The sequence below is a fragment of the Paramormyrops kingsleyae genome, chromosome 18 (genome assembly GCF_048594095.1).
Source record: "Paramormyrops kingsleyae isolate MSU_618 chromosome 18, PKINGS_0.4, whole genome shotgun sequence".
Taxonomy (NCBI): Eukaryota; Metazoa; Chordata; class Actinopteri; order Osteoglossiformes; family Mormyridae; genus Paramormyrops; species Paramormyrops kingsleyae.
This window is the reverse complement of record NC_132814.1, coordinates 12,305,109-12,332,977: the sequence shown is the minus strand read 5'-3', so window position 1 is coordinate 12,332,977 and position 27,869 is coordinate 12,305,109. Positions and strand designations below refer to the sequence as shown.

Genomic DNA, 27,869 nt, shown 5'->3' with positions numbered 1-27,869 from the left:
AGGGGGACCCGGCGGAGACCGCCGACCCCGAGACGCAGGACCCGCAGGCAGCCACCGAGCCACAGCCAGGGGCCGAACGGGCGATCCAGGGGGCAGGGCGGGCGAGACCCGGGCCCGACGCTTGTGTCCCCGTCCCTTACGGGACACTGACAGGCGGGCTCCTGGGGGGCGTTGGCCTTGCCGGGGTAAGGGTGAGGGAGTCAGGGCCTCTAATGAGGCAACAGGTGTGGCCGCAGGCGGGGCAGCCAGAGCCGCGGGCGCGGCCGCAGGCGGGGCCGCGGGCAGGACGGGAGAGGCGGCCTCAGGCAGGGCCGCGGGCAGGACGGGAGAGGCGGCCTCAGGCAGGGCTGCCGTTACTTGGCCAACAGGGGGCGCCATGGGGGGCGCCTCAGTCACTTGGCCAGCAGGGGGCGCTGTGGCGGGCGCCTCCGGCACGTGGTCAGCAGGGGGCGCCTCGGCGGGCGCCGTCATCACGTGACCCCCGGGGTGCGCCTCGGCGGGTGCCGCAGGCAGAGCTGCAGGCTGAGGTGAAGCCAGGACCTGCGGCAGGGCTGCAACGTGCGCTACCACTTCCTGGCCAGTAGGGGGCGCCGCGGCGGGCGCCGCCATCACGCGGCCAGCAGGGGGCACAACCGGCAGCCACCTCGGGCAGATCAGGCGCCGGCAGTTCAGGTGCCGGCAGGACAGGCGAGACAGGCAGTTCAGAAGGGAGCGCCTCGGCGGGTGCCTCTGGCATGTGGCCAGCAGGGGGCGGAGGCGAAGCCGGGACCTTGGGCAGAGCTGCAACGGGCATCCTCAGTTCCTGGCCAGCAGGGGGGGCCACAGCGGGCGCCGCCATCACGCGGCCAGCAGGGGGTGCCGCCTCGGCCACCTTGGGCATTGCCGTAGGCAGAGCGGTGGCAACTGCAGGGACTGCATGCGGGTCAGGCAGGACAGGCGGGTCAGGCAGGACAGGCGGGTCAGGCAGGACAGGCGGGTCAGGCAGGACAGGCGGGTCAGGCGGTGCCGCTGGCAGCGTGGCAGCAGCAGGCGGTGCCGCGGGTAAAGCGGCAGCAGCAGCAGCAGGCGGTGCCGCGGGCAGAGCGGCGGCAGCAGCAGCAGGCGCTGCTGGCAGGTCCGGAACATGCAGGACCGGAACGGGCGCCAGGATGGGCGCCGGGCGAGAAGGCGCTGCCCCTTTAAGGGCTCTCGGCACTCGGGGAATAGCGTCCCTAATCGCGCATATCCCACCTTGCCCCAGGCGCTCCGGCTTCTCCGGGTGGGCGCTGGTCAGGTGGGTAGTGACGGGGTCATCCCAGGCGGGGAGCAAGGAGCAGACCCCCAGGAAGAAAGTCGGGGCGGCTTCTTGCAGCGTTTCAGCCCTCTTCTTTCCCCGCTTCTTCTTTCCGCGGGCGGCGGAAGGCGGAGCCGTCGCGAACACGTCGCCCAGGCTACGGGCAACGCGTTCGTCTCTCCGCTGTGTGAGACGCTCACGCAGGCGGCGAAGGCACTTGCGTGCCCGCTCGAGCGGGTACTGCTGTCCGGGCGGGCGCTCCTCCGTGAGGAGGTCCGCGCCCCGGGTGGCCAGCTCCAGTGCGATGGGGTCCTCTAGTACCTCGGGCTGGGAGTGCCAGTACACAGCCTCCTGCAGCAGACCGAGCCGCTAGTGCTCGGTCTGCCGCGCTGTGTTTTCGTAGAGACTTGTCATTCTGTCAGCGTTCGCGGGGAGGGCGAGCAGGAAAGCAGGTGAGCGAAGCCAGGAAGTCCGGTAAAGGGGTTTATTGGGTAAACGGAGAACAGGCACGGACATCCACGGACAATACAATGACAAGTCTGGGGAAGACTGACTCAGACGAGGACTAAATACAAAAGACGGGCTAGACATAACAGGACACAGGTGATCACGATCAGGGCTGAACACGAGGTAACGAGGTGGGCGTGGCACACATCAGGAGCGGACGGAGCGGAGTGTGACAGTATGAGGTGTGCTACTGGCCAAGTCAAAAAATACATGGCTGCACTGGACGGTCGCTGCAAATACTAGGATGATTTTAGCAGAGGTTCTGAAATGGCAAAGCTGACACACTTTGACCGGCATAATATCATAGTTTTACACCAACACGAGAATAATTTAAACATCATTTTCTTTGCCTGCCTAAGACTTTTGCACAGTACTGTATATGTAACCCTGGCAGTGCGTTGCTTCCTGCTCAATAACTCCAGTGGACAGGCCAGGTCAGGCCAGGCCAGGTCCGGGACCCCCCCCCATCGTTACACTCTGTGTTGTGTTTTGGTATGTCGGTGATGTCACATGGCATGGTGAGGGAGGTGCAGGCCCAGGTGTGTCACAGTGGCAGTAACCACCGTGACAATCTGACTTAAAAGTGTTCTGTAATGCAATATGATGGGAGAGGTGGGTGATGATGAATATAGTCTGGAGGTGAATATGACTTAAACAACAAAATAAAACTGAAGACTTGCTTGTATGCCAAAATATAAAAAATAAATAAAATTTTTACCCAAAAGAAAAATAGCAAAGCAAAAATCAAACCTTGGACTGAGTTAAAGATTCTGTATATGATGCGTATGACTGTATAAGAATGAGCTGGTGATTCTTCTCCCTGACAGACACAAAAGAGAGCTTGCTTTTGCATTCATCACTTCGCAATAATCACAAATTAAACTTTTCATGGTGGCTTCTTTAAACACGGACAAATACAGCAAAATTATGACAAGTAATATTTGACGAGTTACTGGTTAGTTATACTTATTTGCCCCAAAAGAACTCACTGCTAACTAACTTTAGCACAGTGTGCACCGCGACTTGTTGAGATATATGTAACCTGTCACATTTAATCAAAATCGTTTAAATGAACCAAATAAACTACCACCTGGCACATTACCAAGCATGCTTCAACATATAAATATACAGATGGCTCACTTTTATTCCCCTAAGTCGGATACCTTACCGTACACAGACACAAGTGCACCGGCTTACAAACACTAGCAGATTCGTGGTCAAAGATTTGCTGTCCTGGGATCTGGAAGCATAATGAGCCCCAAAAACATTAAGAACACCAGCTATGAGCTAAACAAATAATGCAAAATGATTGAACTCATTCTTCTACATTAATAAATCAGATTTCACAGATGCAAATACGTTCGAAACGATGCACCCCGACTTCATCCCAAATCGTACCCGGTACAGACTTTTTTAAGTGGGCCAGTCACATCATGAACTTTTTTGCTGGTGCAGTGATGCCAATCGGTGAATCTTACCATCCCTACTATACTGTAAACTATTTTTGTATACTTTCAATACTTGCGTTATTTCGTCGCTGCTGTTATGGACTTTGCGCACTAGTTTTTCACATCAGTACTACGTAGTGTCAAGTGATTTGATTCTGAGTGTGAAGCAGCAAGGATAGGAATCGGACCTCTGAATTCTAGGCCAGGGTAGTTTCTCAGGAAAAGGCAGGCAGCATAGGGAACAAGACAGGGGCACATTCTGGATGGGATGTCAGTCCAGCGCAAAGCAAACACCCTCACACACTTTGGGTAACTTAGAGTCAGCTGCACAGCACGACTTAGGACTGTGGAAGAAAGCTGGCATGCTCATACCTGCAGAGAACATACAAACTCCACATACACAGGCAGAGAGTTGAGGCAGCAGTGCTGGGGACATAGGACCTTTAATGGGTTTGTGTGTCACATGAATAGAAAGAGATTTTTTTAAAACCTACACTTTTAATATAAATATTTAACTTAATCACTACAATTGGATTAAAATCGAAAACAACAATTATCAGTGAAATTTGGAAATAAATAAATAGGTTTAATTATACATTTACCTGCAATGATGTATACTGACAGCTTTCAGAATGCTAATGGTGTTTCTCATAGAGAAAGTAGAGATATTTTACATTTTGCATCATACAATTTTCTATAAAGAATTGTTCCTAAATGTTGTATATAATACATTATTACCTAGAACACAACTGCACGAATATTCTATTTTTATGTACATTTTATAAATATGTATTTTTGAAAAATATTTCTGAAAGTTGTTACCGCAACAATCATCACCACATTCTTATTAACCTGTAACTGTAATGAAGATTAACTTTATCTACCAAACATCTTGTATGACTTTAAAATATAACACCCAGATCCATTCAGATAAACATATTCATACTGAAATCTAGCTACAAATAATGAAAAAACAGTGTACACTCTTGTGCAAATTAATTGAAACAAGTCACACAGACATGCATATAATGTCCTGGGACCTGCTGGTTTGCACAACCAACAGGGCAGAGAGGATGCTGAGTGGATGGACAAAGGAGGCACTGTGCCAACAGACTGGCAGGCCTGCTCAGGTGGGGTTAGAGCTGCGTGGATGGACAAAGGAGGCACTGTGCCCACAGACTGGCAGGCCTGCTCAGGTGGGGTTAGAGCTGCGTGGATGGACAAAGGAGGCACTGTGCCCACAGACTGGCAGGCCTGCTCAGGTGGGGTTAGAGCTGCGTGGATGGACAAAGGAGGCACTGCACTCACATACTGGCAGGCCTGCTCAGGTGGGGTTAGAGCTGCGTGGATGGACAAAGGAGGCACTGTGCCCACAGACTGGCAGGCCTGCTCAGGTGGGGTTAGAGCTGCGTGGATGAACAGAGGAGGCACTGCACTCACATACTGGCAGGCCTGCGCGGGTGGGGTTAGGGCTGGGTGTGCTTCAGTCGTCCATGAACGTATCAAGTGAATCCTCCGGGGTTCAGGTGCCCCCCCCCCCCCATGTTGTCGTGGCGTTTCCTCCGGGTTCTCTGGTTTCCCCCCACAGTCCAAAAACATGCTAAGATTAATTGGAATCACCAAATTCCCCACAGGCATGAATGGTGTGTGTGGCCTGTGATGGATTGGCGCCCCATCCTGGGTTATTCTCATACAATTTTTATCAATCCACCGGATCCTAAATCCAGACCCAAAGGCGATAAGTATGAATTAATGTGACAGTGACGCTCATCTTAACTGTGGACAGTCTGTCTGCATATAGACGTGACAACTTGTTTCAATTAATTTGCAAAAGCGTGTACTTATGAAACATTTACTTGTCTCTGTGGGAGTAAAATAGATGCTTTTTTTCTTATATAATTAATTACTTTCATTCGAATTTCACGTGTGTTGAGGCCATATATAAGGGGGTTAAGGATGGGAGGAAAAACCAAAAATGAAACTCCGAAAGATCTCCTCAGAAAAGCCGACACCTCATTGAATCGATGCGACACAATAGTAAACAAGGTGGTGAGCTCATAAAGGACAAAGACCACTAAATGTGTGGCACAAGTCCTGATGGCCTTACTCTTGGCATCAGCATGTTTGTTGAGAAGACAGGTAAGCAGAATCTGAACATAAGTGATCACCACTGCACATAGCGAAATCGTCTCATTAAAAATGGAGGCGATCAAGCCATAATAGTTATTAATGCTTACATCCTCACAGACCAGTTTCATCAAAGAGGGATTGTTACAGTACATGTCTGTGATGGCTGACCGGCAGAACCTGAATCGTGCAAGCAGGATGAAAACAGCTGCAACAGTAGTAAAGTTATAAAGCCATGCAACAGTGATAAGCTTTGCCACAAGATTCAGGGACATGATTGCATTGTACCTCAGAGGAAGGCAGATGGCGACATACCTGTCATATGCCATAATAGTCAGAATGTATATGCTACCACCTCCATACAGGTGCACTATCACTGCCTGGAGGAAACACGCTGGCTGGGAGATGGTGCGATCCTGGGTCAGGATGCTGTCAATCAGCTGAGGGTAGAAGGCAGTGGCTCCCATGACATCATAGATGGGCAGGTTGATGAGCAGCAAGAACATGGGCTTGTGCAGCTGCCTGTTTAGGGCGATGGTGAGGATGAGGGTGAGATTGAAGACCAGTATGAGGCAGTAGGTTGTCAGTCCAAGAAGGAACATTGGATAGACGGCTGATGGAGACAAGCCCAGAGGTTCCATGGAGATGATGGAAGGATTTTTTGATTCGTTGAACTTCATGAGTCCTGTTTTATTTTACGTTTATTGACGTAGTGTAATTGATGGCCCCTGTAGCAAAAAGGAAGAACAATAAAATGAACATATTAATCATATTATAAGAGCAGACACAGACACACATGCTTTCATAAACAACATTTGGTGATTAATATATTACCTAATTTTAATAAGACAGAAACTTTAGTTCTCATTTGCTCAGTCAAATGCAGCCAGAAGTTCACAAGGTCTAATCAGTGACTTCGTTTTAGATGATGATGCAGTGTCTTATATTTCATCTCATTGATCCTAAGAGGGCACCTGAGCCAATAGAGAACTGACGTGTTCCCGGCCCTAGTTACATACAGTCTCGCCTTCCTGCCACCTTCACAGGGGAAAGGATGAAAACTGCTAAGGTGAAAAAAATGAAAACTACAAGTGTGACATTATATTTGCACTTGGGTAGGACTCAGCTCTGTTGCTGGTGATTTTGCTTCTCAACATTTCCTGAATCTTCTCCAGAACAAGGGCTTCCTAAGCTCTTCCATCTCCCACCATTATTGTCCAGAAGGCTGGTGTCTGCTTCTTCTTCAGTGACCTGCAGTTATCTCCTCTGGCCAACAACGAGGGGCTGCTGTCGCCTTTCCAGGGCGTGAAGGTCACGGATACACACCAGTAGCTCCATGAAGAGGGATGGTGATCACTGCAGCTTCAGCCAGGGGTACACTCAAGGGTGGCCTATTTCGAAGGGGGGGTGCACATCCACTGTTGGCCCCCACCCCTTTGTAGGTTGCAGGTTCAAATCCCCCAATTGGCAGAGTGATTTCACCATTGGATCCTTGAATAAGGCCCTTAACCCCAATTGCTCCAGGGACTGGCTGACCCTGAGGTCATACAGCACAGTTATTAGAGCTGTGGGTCAAGGTTGCGAAGGATTGTACAGCCATTCTGCACCAGTACACTCATCGCACAGTAACTAAAGGGGCAGTAGAGGATCTACCAGTTAGATACAAGGGACAATTAGGAGACCAGACTTGAAAGGCCCACAGTAAGCCATTAGGGTACAAGGCCTACTCTTTTGAAAGATGCCCAGGAATCTTATAGGACCTCAGCAAGTCAGAACTTTTCTTATAGCACAGTGTCCCCATTACTACATTCAGGTCCACACAGAGCACAGGACAGGCTAAGTTGTTGGCCACACCAACACCTCTTACAGGAGGAACCCAGCTTTCCCAGTTGGTCTTTCATCCAAGTGCTGGCCAGGCCCAAACAAGTTTAGCTTCAGGTGGAGTACTTAGTCTGAACTGGAGGTGGTGTTGCTGCAGACTTAGCCACATGGCATTTATAGAAAATGTTACAGAACTATCCTATAAAGACTTACATTTGAGTAAGGAAATGTGATTAAAACTATGTGAAAATTCATTTTTTAAATACAAGTTTGAGCTGGTTCACTTCATTACTTATACAATGAGGAGTACGGTCACAGACAGTCCCCCGATTAAGAACATCCGACTTACAGACGACTTGTAGATGACTCGCAGACTACTCGTAGACTGCCATAAAGCCTATTACATTAAAAATTCAAGTTAAATGCAATGATTTGTAATAACAAACACAGGCACAACTTGGTGTGAGTCATGAACACATTGTATGGTTTCAGGGGTTCATCAGCTCAAGGTACAATATGCAGTTAGTTTTATTAATACTGTATAATAATTATTATTGTTCCAGCTTATCTAAAAAATTGATTATAGATGGATTTAGGGAGATCTTGTTTGGAACCTGTGTCAGTGATGCAGATGCCGTAGTCTGGATGGAAAGCCCAATGATAAAAGGGCATTCAGATGAAAATACATTAATTAAGGACAAATGTAAAGGTCCTCAAACACTGACTCTAATCCACAACTTAAGTTCTAGGGTAACAGAACTATTACAATACAGTAAATCAACTTTATTAGCAAAGTACATTGCATGTACAAGGAGCTATTTCCTGGTTTGTTTATACATACTTAATGAAATAATGCTTTATTTGCCCTTTGCACAAGTACATTGGAATGCCTTGTTTCACAAATCCCATCGTGCTCTCCTATGAGACATACATACACACACATAGTTAAGAGAAAAGCTTGAGGTCAGTGCACAGGGTCAGGCTATTTAATCACCACCCCTGGATCGTTTTGGGCAGTTAGGGGCCTTGCTCAAGGGCCCAACAGGAATGTAACTCTTTTGCCAAGTCTCAAATGGACGACCTTCCGTTCACAATCACAGAGGCCTAACCCGTCAAGCCACAGACCTAAATGCAAGATCTTTAACCTAAAAGACATATTTTACAAGGCCAGCCACGGAGATCATAGGTAGCATAGGTTAGCAAAGTGTATTAGCAATAATCATGCGACAGGGTTTTGTCTACACATCATTAGGGCAGCACCTGTACCTATCAGCCTGGGAAATGCCCTGCTGGATCTTGTTATTAATGAGCTCCACAGATGCTTGTTATATTCACTAGGACTGATCAACAGTGTCAGATACTAATTAATCTGTGGAGGTCAGTGGACTCACCTGACAATTAATGTTTATTAGCAGCCTCTTTGCTCACTAATGAAGCTTACAGATAATGATGCCCCCAGATACTTCACATCCTCCAAACTGGTACCAGTGTCCTCAGGGCTCATTTAGTGAAGACACTGTAACATTGCACTGTGAGACATGCTTTTATTTTCCTTTCCAAGTTCATTCCGGAAACTACCCAAACGTAAACAGAGGTGAATTGTTGCTGGCCCCCATTTTGTCGTTAGTCTGACCTTTGAGATTGTCTGTTTGGGAAACACTTGTTTCACGTGTCTGTTTACAGATGTGATGAAGATTAAACGGTATGAGTGTAATGTTCCACCATGACTCGTTCTACTGACCGCTATTATCTTCTTCAGAATACAAACATCTAAATATGTGTTTTGCACTCAGTGTGGCCTAAAATTTTGGTAGACCATCACTAGAGCTTAATGACCAGGTTGTCATCTACCCTAGAGGTTAGCAAGTGTAGATGTGCCCCAAACCATCAGCAGCTTGGCCCATGGAGATCTGGGATGGGACCAGAGGAGGTGGGGCCTTGCAGGTTCTCGAGAGGGTCTGCTAATCTGTGGCCATAATCAACCCCAGAGTTTTGAAGGACCAGGAGCCTCTGTGAACCTTTAATTAAATTATGGTTTGGTCATTGATGGCATGATGCAGGACCATGGGGGCCTTTATGTCTAGGGGGGACATGGTTTGTTACTCACTGACCTACATCAACCCACCCCACCACACTCCGGAACCACTTATATCCACCACTAGGGGGTTGTCTGGCCTGGCTGCCTGGACCCAACAAGGTACCAATGACTGATCGTCATGAAATTTTGTGATCTTTTTCAACAGGCAGTTTACCTGGCCACGAGGCTACACTCTAAATTAATGTGACTCTCAGAGGTCTTTTGTAACAGAAATAATAATAATAATAATAATAATAATAATGATGATGATGATGATGATGCAAGTACAAGCACTGCAGTGGTTCAGTTTGAAGGTTCAAAAATAATCAGACTCTACAGTTTTCTCCTAAAGTAGGATTTTGTCCAGGTGCACTGGTTTCTTCCAGGATGTCCTGGATTCGCCCTGGGAGCTCCACCCTGTGACAGCCAACCAGATGGCATCCGAATAAGGTGTAAAGCACCAAATAAGGTGCCTAAACCTCCTCGGCTGACTCTTCTTCAAGGTCCCTCAGAATCGCCAACACACATAAAGTGAAAGCCGGGCATCCCATTTCCGCTGATTGTTCGGGTGCCCTTCATTTCATATTAATATTGCCTTAATGGTTACAGATCTGTATCACAACAACAGAGCATCGAGCATTGCTGTATATGGAGCTTCTAGCTTCAGGTTTCACATTTGGCTAAAATTTCACATTACATAATCTCGAACAAGATCACGATCCACATCCCAGATTAGTGGTTCACTTGAAAAAAGCTGTTGTCTCTACTCTGTGAAAGTTCCATGGCTTCTCGAGCTGCAAAATCTCGCTCTTCAATTCAGGAGCAACAAGGAATCATAGATATCTGCTCTACTCTACACTCTCCAACTGTTTACACAGCACAGCGGACACAGGGTCCCCAGAACCTCTACCAGGTGGCAGGGACAGAATGCCAGTTGGTTAGTGGGAATACACACAGAAACACGCTATAGGCAACTTAGAGACCTCAGGTCACCAACCTGCACTGCAGGAGAAACCCCAATAAATAAATATGAAGCACAATGCTACAGGGTTGAGGAAACAGTACTACAGCACATATTCAGTCATCATACCCCCTGTACACACCACATAATATCAGTATTGTAAGAATTCAGTGATCAGTAGTAGACATCTTACTGTGAGTTAATATGTGATGTGACCTATAAATTATTGCTACATATTATTTATTGCATGTCTAAACTTGTCTGAAACTCACAAAGACCACGTATTCATTACAAATACATAACTGATGTAAATATAAGTGAAGTATGTGACAATTACAATACATGCAACAAAGACGAAACATACTAATGTTGTTTCTGATGTAACAACCTCATCCAATTAATCTTCAGAGAGTGAATAATTGGCCTCCTTGTCCCCAGATACGTATGACATGTTTTGAAATGACTGAGGCATTAATTACTTTCCATCTATTGGTGCATTGGGGGCAGGAATCAGAAACAAAATGCCTGCATTATGAAACAACAGCGAAACATCCCCCAATGTGGTCTCCTTCTAATAAACCCCATTGGACCTTCTATTGCTGATCTGAAAAGCACATTGCATCATTCATGACATGTCAGGGGGGGTCATTAAACACAGTAATCGTAAAGGGTAATAAAAGGTAATGCTAATACACTTATTTTGTAATGTATTTAAAGAGTACGTATTTGACAAAATTTCGCAAAAGAATGACCACACAGCCCAAGTATGTCTGTCTGGCTAATTAACCTGACCAATTTAGCCATGCTATGCACAATTCATCAGTCATACTTGGGCAGCCGTTTTCATTTGGACCTTCTATTGTGTCTGTAGGAAAACACCCAAATTATGTTACTGAGGAACCCCCAGCAAAGAAATACAGCTATATAAAGGACAAAATGCAATGTCATTTTAGGAGATCACTAAAACAAACACAGACAAGAATTTTATCAAGAATGGAATTTGTTTAATTCTAAAATTGTTTAATTCTAAAATGCACAATTTTTTTGTTTAACTTTACATATAATGACTACATTTTGAGAGTGTTTAGTCAGTAACATACTATGGCTATGTACTGCTGTATTGCTTCTGTTCAAATTGGAATAAAAGTCTGACCTAGTCTGTTTCTTTTTCATTTTCCAGTCTTCAAAGCTTGGAGAACAGAAATGGACCACAGGTCTAACATCAATTACATGCTGTAAATAAGGCTATTGATGTCTCACCTGTATATGTTTGCCCAGTGTTTACCCTTCTGCTTATTGGTTACGCACCTGATAATCAATATTAGCGATGTGGGAATCATTGTCATAATCATGGAAAGGAGTTTACAGCAGCCCATGTACCTTTTATTCTGCAACTTGTCTGTCAATGATATTCTGGGGAACACTAACATTCTGCCTCAAATCATGTCAGACCTTGTCTCAACAGACAGAAGCATTAGTTATGTTGAGTGTGTCACTCAAGCATTCTGTAATCACACGTCTGCTACTGCTGCACACACAATACTGATGATCATGGCTTTTGACAGATATGTGGCCATTTGAAAATCCTTGAGAGACTCTTCAATAATGGGGTGTTGGTGACTGGAGGGGGGTAACAGTAAAATTAATTCTCCTTTTACCCTTTCACATGCACTCTGCAGTGCAGCACAGCACTCATGGCCCAAAACAAATACTTGTATATACACAACAAAAAAAAACACTAGTGATCCTATTGCTGAATAGTCTGATGTGGGCTACTCATTGGTTCCCTGATATACAGTAGGTACAGTGCATTACAGAAGGAGAACTGCATAAAAATGTTCATATAGTGTCTTTCATTTTATGCTGAACTGCATGCAGACCAAACCATTGCATAAATGCTGTCCCTGCCTCACTGCTTCTATGGTTTCACTATAAGTTTACTAAGGTAAGTGTACGTATAAGGCTGTATGAACCATATATAACCCATTTAGAGAGCTTTAAAGAGACAAGCAACAGCTGGGACCTTAATAACAGCAGTATACATACAGAGTATAAGCAATACACACCATAAACTTTTGTATCGGATTCCACTTGGGAACATGATCAACATGGTTAATTATGCAACAAACAGTGGTGGAATGTAACTAAGTATTTGTACTTCGTTACTGTACTTAAGTACATTTTTACATATCTGTACTTAAGTAAAATAATGCATACTTTCTATTTTACGCCATTACATTTTGCGGCAATTATCTGTACTTTCTACAATTTATGGCGATAGTCGTTACATTTTATGAACACAATTTCCTCAAAATCTTGCATGAAAAAATAGTTAGCCTATTGCGTTCTGGCGTTGGTTGCCATTTCCTACCAATCAGGTGGCTTTATTAGCTCCAATGATGGCAGAGTGCCGTATTCATACTGCCATATTCTTGAGAGCGACACCCCACCACTAGTGTTTGGTTACTGTTGTGTTTCCCTTTTACTGCTCTTAACAGATGTGTTGAATAGTTTTGCAAGTACATAAATCAATCAGGACATGATATCTTTAAATCATTTATCTTAATGGTATATTACTGGGTAATACCTAGTAGATAACTTGTCATCCACATAATTCTAAGTTAGGGTACACACAGTATTGCAGAGTGCACGCACAATAAGCACACCAAACTTTCCAATACACATACTGTATAGTTGCTAGTAATTATTACAAGCAATGACATCAGTAGAGGCATAAGTCAGTACATCTACTATTCTTTTACAAAATGGCACACCTCAGATGTTGAGACAAAACCATTGTGTGAGTACTTTTACTTAAAAAAAATACTTTAAAGTAAATTTAAAGGTACTTAGTACTTTCACTTAAGTAAGATTGTTGATGTAGCACTTCTACTTTTACTTGAGTACATATTTTGCAGGATATTTATACTTTTACTTAAGTACTAAGCTTCAGTACTTCCTCCACCACTGTCAACAAATAGCTATACAGTCAACATAAGGGAATTGCCAAAATGAAAAACACCACATCTACTCTTCAATAATGACCACCAGCATGGTGTTGAAGCTTTCAGCATGGGCTTGGGGATCTGCCCTACTGACTGTCAGTCTTGCTGGGACTCACCATACATCTTAAACTTTGCAGGTCACTTATTGTAAACATGTACTGTAATAATGCATCTCTGTTTAAGCTCTCCTGCCAGGATGTCACCATCAACAACATTTATGGCCTGGCTTTCACAGTGGTTCTTCTGACATCTTCAATGGGCAGCATAGCCTGTCATGGTTCTGGACGGCACGGGAACGGGGCATGGTGCACAACTAAGGGGCGGACGACCCACTTGCGGCTCCAGGAACAATAGAGGGGTTTATTAAACAAAGACAACAAACACAAGAAAACCAAAAAGACCACGAGGGGTCAAAACCAAAACAGGGAGGAATTAACTAGACTAAATAACACAAGGAAAACTAACTAGCACGAGACTAAGGTAAAACCAGAGACAAGACTAGACAAGGGCATAGATGACTTAGACAAACCTTAGACGAGTGTAGACCTCAGAGACAATAGTTCAGACACAAGACACAAGACACAAGACACAAGACACAAGACACAAGACACAAGACACAAGACACAAGACACAAGACACAAGACACAAGACACAAGACACAAGACACAAGACACAAGACACAAGACACAAGACACAAGACACAAGACACAAGACACAAGACACAAGACACAAGACACAAGACACAAGACACAAGACACAAGACACAAGACACAAGACACAAGACACAAGACACAAGACACAAGACACAAGACGCGACGCAATGAACCAGCGGGGAACAGAACAAAGGCAGGAACTAATATACTACGGGGGTAATGACTAACACAGGGCAGGTGAGGCTGATTAACAAAGACTAGGGAAACAGGACACAGGTGAAACCAATTAACTCAGACACTAACACTCAGGGAAACTAAACACTAACCAAGGAAGCATATAACACATGGAAGGTACATAGGTAATAACATAAGCAGGGGAACAAGAAACAAAACCAAAACAGATTACTAAATCAGACACAAGAACTAAAGAAACTCAAATGAAACACTAGGGAGCAAAATACAAAAACAGAGGAGGCGGGATTCGAACTCACAACAAGAGTGAACTCAGGACCGAGGGGCAAACAGACAGCACATGCTTAATACATTGAGCCATGAGACCAGACAAGAGATGGGGGAGAAACAAGGACTGACGTATGGACGGGATGACCAGCACTGGTCAAACGGGGAAGGGGCACGGAAGGACCACAGCGGGAGGCTGACCCTGACAATAGCCCTTACTTACATAGACAGAATCGTTACAATTTGTGTCACCAGGAAAAATAAGGAGCTCAACAGCAAGGCACTGCAAACTTGCACCAGCCACTTAGTCTTCTATATGATCATGTTGTGGACTGGCTTTCTCAGCATAATTTTACATCGCATTCAAATTGGCACAAGCTACCGGAATCTTGCAGGTATATTGTTTTATTTAATCCCAGGCAGTTTGAACTATGCAAACAAAAGAATTAAAAAGCAAAATGAAAAAAAAAAATTAGTATTAAAGTAACACAAGCTTGATATTTTTTCTACTGGATGCTCATCACTTCTCTGAATTTTTGTATTAATCACCATTTAATGTTTATGCATTGTTTATTGCATAAACAAAATCAAGTCAAGAATGTCATCTATTCATGTTTTTTTTAAATATATGTAATAGGTAGACGCAAACTTGCCAGTGAGTGTAATAAGCAAAGAAAACATTTTGTACCAAATATACACTTTAAATTTCTCCCAATAAAAGCAGCAATGAATAAAGCAGCAAACTGGATTAAGTTTTATACATTTCATACATTTAATTTTAAACATTTTGTGCTTTTGTTTCAAATGATACTACCTGATGAGCGCAGGTAGGCCTACATCCTGTGAGCAGAGGTGATTCTAGGGACTCTGGGGGCCCTAGACAGAAAACTGAACGGGGCCCTCCAACGCCCCCTCCCCCAGCATGGTGAAATTTATTACCATTATTTTAGCGTGACAACAACAGAGAATTTTATAAAAACAAGAATAAAGAATAAAACAGAATAAAACAGATAAAACAGAATAAAGAATAAAACAGAATACACAAATTAGGCAGATTTGTCGTTGCAATGTACTATGTAATCGGCCGCCCTCGGGAGCCCCCCTCCCAGTCCAGGGCCCCAGGCTATTGCCTGCCCTGCCTGTCCTGTCGCTGCACCACTGCCTGTGAGGGCAGCGCAAGAAAAAAAAATAATGTAGCTAAGTTTTTTATTTGAAGCAGCGTATTTTTCCCCCCATTTATTTATAAGAATAATATTATGCTGGAGCAGTTCAGACTAAGGCAATGCAGCAAACCTATTTATATCTGCACGTCTGTTTTCACAGCAATCCATGTTAACTTAGCCACAGTAATCACTGTGGACTACGTTCATATGTGTCCCCAACCTTCAAATCTTGATGGATCAAACCTCTTAGCTCTGTATGTTAACCAAAGAATCGGGGTGGTTGAAATTGCAGCTGGACCTATGAAACCTGCCGGCTATTGTCTTGGTAATGAAATGGTTTCAGATGACCCCTGACTGGCCTTTTCTTTGACTCAACGTCGTACAGAACTGCTGTATTCGGGTTCCGGAACTGGAGCAGTGGGCGGTGCTGTCACTCACAGGATTTGAACCAGCAACCTTCCACTTGTTGGCTCAGATCCCTAGGCTCAGAGCCACTACTCCGCCCGCCATAATGCCCAGGGGTGCCATTAAATTAGCCCCCATCCCAGACCAATCCAATTATATTTCAAATTTTTTAGGGCTGCAGTCACTCAGGGGCCCTTGGAATCGTTCTGACACACAGTCGTCCTAGGTACAAGCACTACAGATGCTCAGAATAAAGTATTAGGTTCAAAAATGGCTCCAGCTCTATGCATGGTTTTTGCATCAAAATAGGATTTTGTCCAGGTACACAGGTTTCCACCCAAAGTCAGCATCACATATGCAGTAGCATAACAGTTGTTGAAAAACAGTATTAGGTCAACACATGCTCCATCCATCCACCTCCAGGTCACTTGGCTGACGGTATTCCGAGGTCTTCCCGAACCTCCGGCTGGTGAAGCCAGTAGATCACCTCTGCGGTGAGTCGCTGTGGAGTCTGTCATTCTGTAATGACCAGGTGTCGGCGAACGGGGAATCAGGCGAGAGAGCCGTGGACACTATCAAACGGGGTTTATTGAGGGTGGACAGGACAAAGGGGAGCACACGGCAAACTCACGTTAATGACAGACCTGGGGAAACAGACTTGAATGTGGACTAAATACACAAGACAAGCAGAAAATAACAGGAAACAGGTGATCACGATCGGGGAAACACGCGTAGGTTATGAGGGGGCGTGGCACATACAAGGATCGTACCAGCAGGTCATGACAGATAGGTGCTAGGTTGAGATCAGGCATTCTTATGCATTGATACTGGATGGACATTATATCACAGGGGGTTTAAGTTTCATTAAAACATTTTCAGTTGGTCACAGGGAAAATAAAACTTAGCAAGCTTTGCAGTTTTAATAATCACTCTTTTTGAAGATTGTTTAATATATGTTTTTAAAAAGCTGTTTAAATTTTACCTCCACAGCTTTTACATGAGCGCTGCATGCCTTCTCTTACCTCTCATTCCTGCCCTCCTGTTAACCAATCACAGCTGCCTTGTGTTTGCTCCCTTGTTAGTTAGTCAGGTATATTAGCATCTCCCAGTCTTGTGCTCCCTGTTCAGCCATTATTACCTGTCAGTATTTGTGATACTGTCTGGGCTTTCAATAAACACTCTCTGCATGGGTCTTGCTCGACCACAGCCTGCATTTATGTCATCCCTTACCCGCTAAAATGACATTATGGTGGAGACTTGAGCCCTGGTCTCAGCGGTGTAAGGCCACAGTACTAACCGCCAGACTAACCCTTTTAAAAAGCTAAAATGCTAAAAATACAAGCAACAGTTGGAAATTCCTCAGCAACAAAAAGAAATATACAGAATATAAACAATGCAAAACAAAACATTAAGTCTTTCAGTTCCTTATTTCAGTTCCTTATTTGCAATTTATTTGCAAAACACCATGAAAGAATGCACAGAATATGGACAACATGATTAATGATGCAATGAACAGATAAAAAAAAAAAAAATTTGGTAAACAACACAAAAAGATCATTGGACAAACACTCTGGCCTTACATCATTGAAACTCCACAGAGGGGAAAACTGCTTCTTATAAAAAGGAAACAACTGAATCAACAGGCAAGAGGACCACTGAGAGAGCCGTGGTGATTCACCAGAACATTGACATTAGTGGTAAGGAGACATGCTTTACAATTTGACTGCCTTTCTGACAATGCCTATCAGCAAAGTAAAAAATCTAGGAATGAGAACCATAGCTGCTTACTGGGAACTCAGGTATACATCTTCTTGTATTTTGATTCTGCTGGATTCATGCTGACTCATTGACTATTTCAAATAAGCAGTAATACATGTCTCTTGTGTTAGGTTTATAAAGACATTTTGTTTTCACTTCTTAATTCTCTAGTCAACTAATGTAAAATTGTAAGAATTTAAGAATATAACATTTTCACCTCCGCCATGTGTGCATGGAGCTTTCACATTCTCCCCACATTTGATGTGTTTCCTTTGCTAGTCCAAAGACGCAAAACTGTAAATGGCTATAGCTTGTGTGACTGTGCATGTAAATGGCCTGCAAAGGACTGGCATTGTCCCTTAGACAGTCTGTGATAGGCTCCAGGCCCCTCATCCTATGACCCTGAGCAGGAAAAATGGTTAGAACTTGGATGGATGGTTTTCAGATTTCAATTCTATTTTGATATCATCATCATAATCTTCATGTTGCTTCTCCTGAGGAGGATCGTGGGCAGAGCATACCTACCAATCAGACCAGACTTCTGTTTCTAACGCTACACACTCCAGTTAGTTCTGGGGGATCCCCAGACATTTCAAAGCCAGCTGAGAGATATAACACCTTCAGCATGTGCTGGGTCTGCTCCAGGGCCTCCACCCAGAGGGATGAATCAGCACCAGCTCCCTTAGTAGCTGCCTCACTGCCATCCTCATTAGATGCATGAACCACCTCATCTGACCCCCCTCACTCCAAAAGATCAGAGCCCCAATTTCGAGGCCTCACTGAATCTAGGAATTCCTCACCCTGTCACAGGGAGCAAGCCTGGCAGCCCTGCTGATAAATCTCAGTTCTCTAAACTGTTTTGCTCGTGTTCAAATACTCATGCATGTCCAGCTTTATCTGTTTCTTTTTCTTCTTTCCAGGATTCAAAATTTGGAGAACAGAAATGGACAACAGGCTCAACAGCAGCAACATTCTGCAATTGGAGGCTATTTATGACTCACCTGTATATGTTTACCCAGTGTTTAGCATTCTGCTTATTACCTATCTGATCACTATTATTACCAATGTGGGAATCATCATCCTTATCATCATGGAAAGGAGTTTACAGCAGCCCATGTACCTTTTATTCTGTAATCTGTCCTTCAATGATATTCTGGGGAACACTAACATTATGCCTCGAATCTTGTCAGATCTCCTTTCAAATGACAGAAGCATTAGTTATGTTGAGTGTGTCACTCAAGCATTCTGTAATCAAACATCTTCTACTGCTGCACACACAATACTGATGATCATGGCTTTTGACAGATATGTGGCCATTTGTAACCCCTTGAGATACTCTTCAATAATGACCACCAGCATGGTGTTGAAGCTTTCAGCATGGGCTTGGGGATCTGCCCTACTGACTGTGTCAGTCTTGCTGGGACTCACCATACGTCTTAAACTTTGCAGGTCACTTATTGTAAACATGTACTGTGATAATGCATCTCTGTTTAAGCTCTCCTGCCAGGATGTCACCATCAACAACATTTATGGCCTGGCTTTCACTATGGTTCTTCTGACATCTTCAATTGGCAGCATAGCCCTTACTTACTTTAGAATCGTTACAATTTGTGTCACCAGGAAAAACAAGGAGCTCAACAGCAAGGCACTGCAAACTTGCACCAGCCACTTACTGGTCTATATGATCATGTTGTGGACTGGCTTTCTCGGCGTAATTTTTCATCGCATCCAAATTGACTCCAGCTACCGGAAGCTTTCAACTATGTTGTTTTTCATCATCCCAGGAAATTTAAACCCTATTATTTATGCAATGCAAACAAAAGAATTAAAAACCAAAATGAAGAAAATATTTAGTGTTAAAGTAACACAAGCCCAATAAATTTCTAATGGATGCTTAACACCTTCATGATTTTTTTTGCATGAAATATAATTTGCTGATTATGTTGTTGATCATTGGTAACTTTACCTTTGTTATACAGTGAACAAAATTTAATCCAAAATAGTAATGAAGACGTTTTTAAAAACTGATGATATATGGAAAAACATAGGAGCAGTGAGTCAGTGAGCGTCATAAGCAAAGCAAACATATTGACCCAAGAGTAACTCTAAATTCATGTCTATTTAAGTAGGAAAACATTCCAAATTGAATGACCTATACATTTTGCCCATCATAACAAATAATAGAGCAAAAATGCCTCATCCAATCCTACCAGACCAACATGAGGAATATTTAAAAGTGTTTGCATGTTCTCCCTGTGTCACGTGAAATTCCTCCCGCATTCCAAAGACATGCAATGAGGCTAATCGGGACTCTAAATTGCCTATAGTATATGACTATGAATATGCATGCCTGTGCCCTGCCATGCATTAGCCTAAAGAGTATACCACAGGCCCCTGGGCCCAGCCTGTTACCTTAATCAGGATAACCATAAAAATGATGGCTGCATGTATTTTACTGGAGTAATTTGATGGCACTCTAGTTTATGCATTTTATCAGAATGAACAATGCAACCAATATGTGCTTCTCATTTTCACACATTAAAGCTGTGTTCATGCAAATTAGGTTTAAGAAGCTGTTTTTGTTTGTTTTGTTTTGGTTTTCTTAATATAAGGTTGAAATGACTAAAACACTCTCATATTTTCAGCTTGCATTTCTCATGAATAAAAGGCTGTACAGCTACTCAACTCATAACTGCAGATCGGACGTATTATGGAAATTATGGACAAACTCAAATTGCCTTTAATAAAACAATACATGACCTTATGTATACAGTTGGAAATATGTCTTACAAACCCCCTCATACTGCAATTCAATGCTCATTTGGAGCCAAGGAACAAGGCTTTATCTGAACATAAAGGGGCCACAAGGCTGGCATGGTGATGAAGTGGGTAGCACTGTTACCACACACATTGGAGACTGGGGTCTGAATCTCTGCTCCAAGTGTCGTTCTGGGGTTTTCTCTAGGTTTCCCCCCACAATCCCAAAACATTTTAACTGCAATTTGTTACAGTTAACTGATTATAGGGCACATTTCCACTGCACCAGGTACCATACTTTTGGTACTTCAAAAAGTACCAAAAATATGGTACTTCTTTGTTTTGGCTTTCCATTGGTGTGAAAACTGGTACCATTGTGGAATGACATTCACAGAGGCGGGGTATTTTGTACTGAATTCGAAAAAAATGGCTAAAGTATAGTACAGCTTTGGGTAATGTGCAATATTAATACCAACACTGCAAGTTATGTACATGCAATTATTGCATGGCAAGGACCACGATAGTGTGATGACCGGGTGTCGGCGAGCGGGGAATCAGGCGAGAGAGCCGAGAACACTATCAAACGGGGTTTATTGAGGGCGGACAGGAGAAAGGGGAGCACACGGCAAACTCATGTTAAGGACAGACCTGGGGAAACAGACTTGAACGTGGACTAAATACACAAGACAAGCAGAAAATAATAGGCAACAGGTGATTACGATTGGGGTAATATGCGTAGGTAATGAGGGAGCGTGGCACACACGAGGATCGTACGAGCAGGTCATGACAGAACCCCCCCCCCCAAAGGCGCACACTCCGGGCACGCCCCAGGGGAGGCGACGGACAAGACGAGACCGGGAAAACAGAACCTGAAAAACAAGAGCAAAAACATCAACGGGACACAGGGAACAAAACCGAAACACAGAACAGGCACAGGGGCAGAAACCAAGACAGAACCTGACAAAGGACAGGAAACGCAGGCAGACAAACCAAGAAGGGAGACACAGAGGGAACAGAAAACGGAGGAACAACAGGGCGAGGAGTGAACATGGGAGACACTGAGGGACGAGGAGCAAAGACAGGAGGGACAAAGGGACCAGGAGGGAACGGAGGAGGCACAGAGGGACGAGGAGCAGAGACAGGAAGCAGAAAGGCAAATGGAGGAGGAACCAGGGGAGCCCGAGGGAACCCCAGTGGGCGAAAGGCGGCAGCCGGAGGAGCCACGGGCGACCAAGTGGCCGAAGCCGGAGGGCCCCCGGGCGACTGCGAGGCAGGAGCCAGAGGGGACAACAACGGGGCAGAGGAGGAAGCTGGAGGGACCAACGGAGGGGCAGAGAAGGAAGCTGGAGGGGGCACCAGCGAAGGCGAGGAGGGAGCAGAAGGGGAACATGGCGACGGCAAGGAGGGAGGGTAAGCCGCAGCAGGCGACGGCGCAACCACAGCACGCGAAGGCGCCGGCCACGAAGCGGAGTGGGGTGATCTGCAGGCGAACGACGAGTTGGAGCGGGAGAACCCACAGGCGGCCACCGAGGCGTCAGAGGCGGGACCACAGCTGGCCGACGAGGGAACGACGGGGGACCCACAGGCGACCGCCGAGCAGGAGCCCGGGGAACCACAGGCGAGCTGGGGGCAGGGCGGGCGGGACCCGACCCCTGCACCTAAGTCCTCTCCCTTTCCAGGACACCGACAGGCAGGGTTCCAGTCAGGATCGACCGTGCCAGGGCGAGGGAAGAGGAGTCATTAGGGAGGTCCCCAAGGGGTCCCACTCTAGCTCTTCCTCCTCCAAGGAGGAAGGAGTGGTGGTCGAACTGTCTGGGACCTCCTCAGGGACTGGGACCAGTGCTGGGGGGACTGGAGCAGGGACTGGGACAGGCAGAGACTGGGCCGGGGCATCAGGCGAGGGCAGAGCCTGGAAATCAGGCGCAGGCAGAGCCGGAGCAGGAGCCAGGGCCTCAGGCGAAGCCGTAGCAGGAAGTTCGGGAGCAGCAGCGGGTGGAGCCGGCGAGACAGGCAGGACGGGCGGGGCTGCAGCAGCGGCCGCCTCAGGCAGAGCGGTGGCAGCGGGCGGGGCCGCAGCAGGGGCCACCGCGGGCGGGGCCGCAGCAGGGGCCACCGCGGGCGTAGCGGCAGCAGCAGGCAGGCGGGCCGCGGGTGTCATAACAGACGGAGGCGGAGCTGCAGCAGGAGCCTCGGACGCAGCCAGAGGCGGGGCCGCAGCAGGAGCCCCAGCCGTAGCTGAAGGCAGCGCCGTGACATCGAGCATACAGGCCGGAGCGTCAGCGGGCGAGACAGGCAGGACGGGAGTATCGGCCGCAGCAGGCAGGCGGGCTGTGGGCGTAGCAGCAGCAGCCAGTGTCGGCAGAGCCGCAGCAGGGAGCTCGGGCGGTGCAGCAGCAACCGCCGACTCTCGGCCAGCAGGGGGCGTCGCAGCAGCGACTGCCGACTCTCGGCCAGCAGGGGGCGTCGCAGCAGCGACTGCCGACTCTCGGCCAGCAGGGGGCGTCGCAGCAGCGACTGCCGACTCTCGGCCAGCAGGGGGCGCCGCAGCAGCGACTACCAACTTGTGGCCAGCAGGGGGCGCCGCAGCAGCGACTGCCGACTTGTGGCCAGCAGGGGGCGCCGCAGCAGGCACCGCCTGCTGCCTAAAATGACATTATGGTGGAGACTTGAGCCCTGGTCTCAGCGGTGTAAGGCCACAGTACTAACCGCCGGATTAACCCTTATAAAAAACTAAAATGCTAAAAATACAAGCAACAGTTGGAAATTCCTCAGCAACAAAAAGAAATATGCAGAATATAAACAATGCAAAACAAAACATTAAGTCTTTCAGTTCCTTATTTGCAATTTATTTGCAAAACACCATGAAAGAATACACAGAATATGGACAACATGATTAATGATGCAATGAACAGATAAAAAAAAGATCATTGGACAAACACTCTGGCCTTACATCATTGAAACTCCAGAGGGGAAAACTGCTTCTTATAAAAAGGAAACAACTGAATCAACAGGCAAGAGGACCACTGAGAGAGCCGTGGTGATTCACCAGAACATTGACATTAGTGGTAAGGAGACATGCTTTACAATTTGACCGCCTTTCTGACAATGCCTATCAGCAAAGTAAAAAATCTAGGAATGAGAACCATAGCTGCTTACTGGGAACTCAGGTATACATCTTCTTGTATTTTGATTCTGCTGGATTCATGCTGACTCATTGACTATTTCAAATAAGCAGTAATACATGTCTCTTGTGTTAGGTTTATAAAGACATTTTGTTTTCACTTCTTAATTCTCTAGTCAACTAATGTAAAATTGTAAGAATTTAAGAATATAACATTTTCACCTCCGCCATGTGTGTATGAAGCTTTCACATTCTCCCCACATTGCAAAACTGTAAATGGCTATACTGTAGCTTGTGTGACTGTGCATGTAACTGGCCTGCAAAGGACTGGCATTGTCCCTTAGACAGTCTGTGATAGGCTCCAGGCCCCTCATCCTATGACCCTGAGCAGGAAAAATGGTTAGAACTTGGATGGATGGTTTTCAGATTTCAATTCTATTTTGATATCATCATCATAATCTTCATGTTGCTTCTCCTGAGGAGGATCGTGGGCAGAGCATACCTACCAATCAGACCAGACTTCTGTTTCTAACGCTACACACTCCAGTTAGTTCTGGGGGATCCCCAGACATTTCAAAGCCAGCTGAGAGATATAATACCTTCAGCATGTGCTGGGTCTGCTCCAGGGCCTCCACCCAGTGGGATGAATCAGCACCAGCTCCCTTAGTAGCTGCCTCACTGCCATCCTCATTAGATGCATGAACCACCTCATCTGACCCCCCTCACTCCAAAAGATCAGAGCCCCAATTTCGAGGCCTCACTGAATCTAGGAATTCCTCACCCTGTCACAGGGAGCAAGCCTGGCAGCCCTGCTGAGAAATCTCAGTTCTCTAAACTGTTTTGCTCGTGTTCAAATACTCATGCATGTCCAGCTTTATCTGTTTCTTTTTCTTCTTTCCAGGATTCAAAATTTGGAGAACAGAAATGGACAACAGGCTCAACAGCAGCAACATCTTGCATTTAGAGGCTTTTGACGTCCCACCTGTGTTTGTGTACCCATTGTTTACCATTCTGCTCATTACCTATCTGATCACTATTATTACCAATGTGGGAATCATCATCCTTATCATCATGGAAAGGAGTTTACAGCAGCCCATGTACCTTTTATTCTGCAACTTGTCCTTCAATGATATTCTGGGGAACACTAACATTTTGCCTCGAATCATGTCTGATCTCCTTTCAAATGACAGAAGCATTAGTTATGTTGAGTGTGTCACTCAAGCATTCTGTAATCACACGTCTTCTACTGCTGCACACACAATACTGATGATCATGGCTTTTGACAGATATGTGGCTATTTGTAACCCCTTGAGATACTCTTCAATAATGACCACCAGCATGGTGTTGAAGCTTTCAGCATGGGCTTGGGGATCTGCCCTACTGACTGTGTCAGTCTTGCTGGGACTCACCATACGTCTTAAACTTTGCAGGTCACTTATTGTAAACATGTACTGTGATAATGCATCTCTGTTTAAGCTCTCCTGCCAAGATGTGACCATTAACAACATTTATGGCCTGGCTTACACTATGGTTGTTCTCGCATCTTCAATGGGCAGCATAGCCCTTACTTACTTTAGAATCGTTACAATTTGTGTCACCAGGAAAAACAAGGAGCTCAACAGCAAGGCACTGCAAACTTGCACCAGCCACTTACTGGTCTATATGATCATGTTGTGGACTGGCTTTCTCGGCGTAATTTTTCATCGCATCCAAATTGACTCCAGCTACCGGAAGCTTTCAAATATGTTGTTTTTCATCATCCCAGGAAATTTAAACCCTATTATTTATGCAATGCAAACAAAAGAATTAAAAACCAAAATGAAGAAAATATTTAGCGTTAAAGTAACACAAGCCCAATAAATTTCTAATGGATGCTAAATGTGACGCACACAGGGGCGGGACCGGACAAGTGCAACGCATCCGCTAACGATTAGCCACGTATAAAAGCAGAACCAAACCCAATACTCCTCGCGAAGTATTGTGCTGATGTTTCATAGCCTTACCAAGCGTTCTTACAGTCTTCTGTCTGCCCGCTCCTCACCGCCTTACCTGTCAGCCCCGTGTGTGATCCTTACTTTATTGCCTTCCCTCCTCAGACACGCTCCCGTCCTTGACCTACCTGTCCCGCCAAGTCCAGGCTCTCCTGTTCTCCCCTCCTCTTATTCCTTGTTCGCGTGCTTCTTCGTCGGACTGACATCCCTGGCATCGACCCTGGACTACGTACCACGACCACGATCTCAGCGCGTCCCCTCGGCTTCATCCCATCGGCTCCCCGATCGGGGGATTTCCCTCGTGCCTTCCTCTCTTGTCCGGAACTCCCGGACAGAAGAGCCAGCGGGTCGCTTCCCTGCAGGATTACGCCCCCTCTGTGCTGACTATCAACTATTAAAACCTTTGTTTCCTTGAATTTCTGGGTCTCTGTTCTCCTTCTTGCCCGGATGTAACACTTAACACCTTCATGATTTTTTTTGCATGAAATATAATTTGCTGATTATGCTGTTGATCATTGGTAACTTTACCTATATTAATCAGTGAACAAAATGTAATCCAAAATAGTAATGAAGACGTTTTTAAAAACTGATGATATATGGAAAAACATAGGAGCAGTGAGTCGATCAGTGAGCGTCATAAGCAAAGCAAACATATTGACCCAAGAGTAACTCTAAATTCATGTCTATTTAAGTAGGAAAACATTCCAAATTGAATGACCTATACATTTTGCCCATCATAACAAATAATAGAGCAAAAAAAAGGCTAAGGATAACAATAAAAGTTTTTTCCAATACTTTAACTCCAAAAGAGCTCTAAAAGCCGAAATCACTAATTTGCAGGATAGTAAGGGCCTTATAATTGAAAATGAAATTGATATAGTAAATGAGTTTAATGATTATTTTTCACGGGCATTCACAGTAGAGAACACAAGTAACTTACCACCAATTAGTACGAATACAGCGTCGTCTATGACCAATATATGTATAACTGAGGCTGATGTGGTACTAAGCCTAGCTAAACTCAAAATAAATAAATTGCAGGGCCCTGATGGCATCTTACCTATAATTTTAAAATAGATGATGGATATTATTAGCCAACCTTTAACACTAATATTCCAGAAATCGTTATCTGCGGGTGTGGTACCTTCAGATTGGAAGCATGCTAATATAACACCCATATTCAAAAAAGGGGATAGAAGTAATCCAGCAAACTATAGGCCAATCAGTTTAACTAGCATTACTGGAAAAATAATGGAAGCTATAATCCAAGTGAAAACGGTAGATTACCTGGATGCAAATAACATTCTGAGAGATAGCCAACATGGATTTAGGAGAGGTAGATCCTGTTTAACGAATCTACTTGAGTTCTTTGAGGAAGCTACAAGTGAAATTGATCACAAAAAGGCCTATGATGTGATCTACTTAGATTTCCAGAAGGCCTTTGATGTTGTCCCCCATAAACGGCTCTTGCTAAAGCTCAAAGCTGCAGCGATTTTAGCAACTGTGGCAGCTTGGATCGAGAACTGGTTAACTGACAGGAAGCAGTGAGTAGTTATTATAGGCACAATGTCACAGTGGGCCTGCGTTCATAGTGGGGTACCGCAGGGTTCAATTTTAGGACCACTATTGTTCCTTATTTACATTAATGATATTGACACCAATACATACAGTAAACTGGTTAAATTTGCAGACGACACCAAAGTGGGTGGTGTAGCAGATACTGATCTAGCAGCAGAGAGGCTACAACGGGATCTGGATTTAATTAGCGACTGGGCTGATACTTGGCAGATTAAATTTAACACAGATAAATGTAAGGTAATCCATGCAGGGAGCAGAAATATAAAGTACAGATATTTTATGGGTTCCACTGAAATAAAGGTAGCTGATTACTAGAAAGATCTCGGTGTGCATGTTGATGCTTCCATGTCCCACTCTCGCCAGTGTGGGGAAGCAATAAAAAAGGCCAATAGACTGTTGGATTATATCTCTAGGTATGTGGAGTTTAATTCAAGGGAGGTGATGTTACATTTATATTCCTTGGTAAGACCCCACCTAGAATACTGTGTGCAGGTTTGGTCACCATACCTTAAGAAGGACATTGCTGCCTTAGAAAAGGTACAACGGAGGGCTACGAGAATGATTCCTGGTCTTAGAGGAATGTCTTATGAGGAGAGGTTAGCTGAGCTGAATCTGTTTAGCCTTGAGCAAAGGAGACTAAGGGGGGACATGATCCAGGTCTATAAGTTTCTAACAGGTCTGGATGCTGTTCAGCCAAATGGCTATTTCAATATTAGTCTAAATACTAGAACTCGTGGCCATAAGTGGAAATTAGCAGGAGAACAT

The 27,869-nt window shown here is 45.2% G+C and overlaps 4 protein-coding genes across 6 annotated transcripts; 3 read left to right on the top strand and 1 right to left on the bottom strand.

Annotated features, from left to right (window-relative positions):
* Positions 1-4,821: 4,821 nt before the first annotated feature.
* On the bottom strand, positions 4,822-25,901 carry LOC111852187 (olfactory receptor 52K2-like). 3 transcript variants are annotated; one of them, XM_023827777.2, is made up of 2 exons: positions 25,655-25,901; positions 4,822-6,083 (listed from the first exon to the last, which is right to left on the bottom strand). In XM_023827777.2, the coding sequence occupies exon 2, from the start codon at positions 6,033-6,035 to the stop codon at positions 5,070-5,072; it is 966 nt and encodes a 321-aa protein (XP_023683545.2). In that variant the 5' UTR covers positions 6,036-6,083; positions 25,655-25,901; the 3' UTR covers positions 4,822-5,069. The 3 variants fall into 3 exon arrangements, with proteins under 3 accessions (XP_023683545.2, XP_072558116.1, XP_072558117.1); XM_072702015.1 differs by lacking the exon at positions 25,655-25,901 and adding an exon at positions 19,331-19,464; XM_072702016.1 differs by lacking the exon at positions 25,655-25,901 and adding an exon at positions 6,190-6,386.
* Positions 11,466-15,499, top strand: LOC111852154 (olfactory receptor 52D1-like). The gene is made up of 4 exons (XM_072702390.1): positions 11,466-11,765; positions 13,328-13,490; positions 14,544-14,726; positions 15,441-15,499. The coding sequence occupies exons 1-4, from the start codon at positions 11,466-11,468 to the stop codon at positions 15,497-15,499; spliced, it is 705 nt and encodes a 234-aa protein (XP_072558491.1).
* On the top strand, positions 17,507-20,085 carry LOC140579444 (olfactory receptor-like protein COR2). Its single transcript, XM_072702017.1, has 2 exons — positions 17,507-17,596; positions 18,578-20,085. The coding sequence occupies exon 2, from the start codon at positions 18,601-18,603 to the stop codon at positions 19,534-19,536; it is 936 nt and encodes a 311-aa protein (XP_072558118.1). The 5' UTR covers positions 17,507-17,596; positions 18,578-18,600; the 3' UTR covers positions 19,537-20,085.
* LOC140579484 (olfactory receptor-like protein COR2) lies at positions 23,447-25,420 on the top strand. The gene is made up of 2 exons (XM_072702082.1): positions 23,447-23,479; positions 24,437-25,420. Exon 2 carries the CDS (start codon positions 24,460-24,462, stop codon positions 25,393-25,395), a length of 936 nt encoding a protein of 311 aa, XP_072558183.1. The 5' UTR covers positions 23,447-23,479; positions 24,437-24,459; the 3' UTR covers positions 25,396-25,420.
* Positions 25,902-27,869: the final 1,968 nt, after the last annotated feature.

What these genes read in the sequence shown, in the direction of transcription:
- LOC111852187 (XM_023827777.2), bottom strand. Translation starts at nt 6,035, where the DNA reads ATGAAGTTCAACGAATCAAAAAATCCTTCCATCATCTCCATGGAACCT.
- LOC111852154 (XM_072702390.1), top strand. Translation starts at nt 11,466, where the DNA reads ATGTCTCACCTGTATATGTTTGCCCAGTGTTTACCCTTCTGCTTATTG. An exon ending in CACACACAATACTGATGATC is followed by an intron (nt 11,766 to 13,327) that starts ATGGCTTTTGAC and finishes TCAGTCTTGCTG; the next exon opens with GGACTCACCATACATCTTAA. An exon ending in TTCAATGGGCAGCATAGCCT is followed by an intron (nt 13,491 to 14,543) that starts GTCATGGTTCTG and finishes CCCTGACAATAG; the next exon opens with CCCTTACTTACATAGACAGA.
- LOC140579444 (XM_072702017.1), top strand. Translation starts at nt 18,601, where the DNA reads ATGGACAACAGGCTCAACAGCAGCAACATTCTGCAATTGGAGGCTATT.
- LOC140579484 (XM_072702082.1), top strand. Translation starts at nt 24,460, where the DNA reads ATGGACAACAGGCTCAACAGCAGCAACATCTTGCATTTAGAGGCTTTT.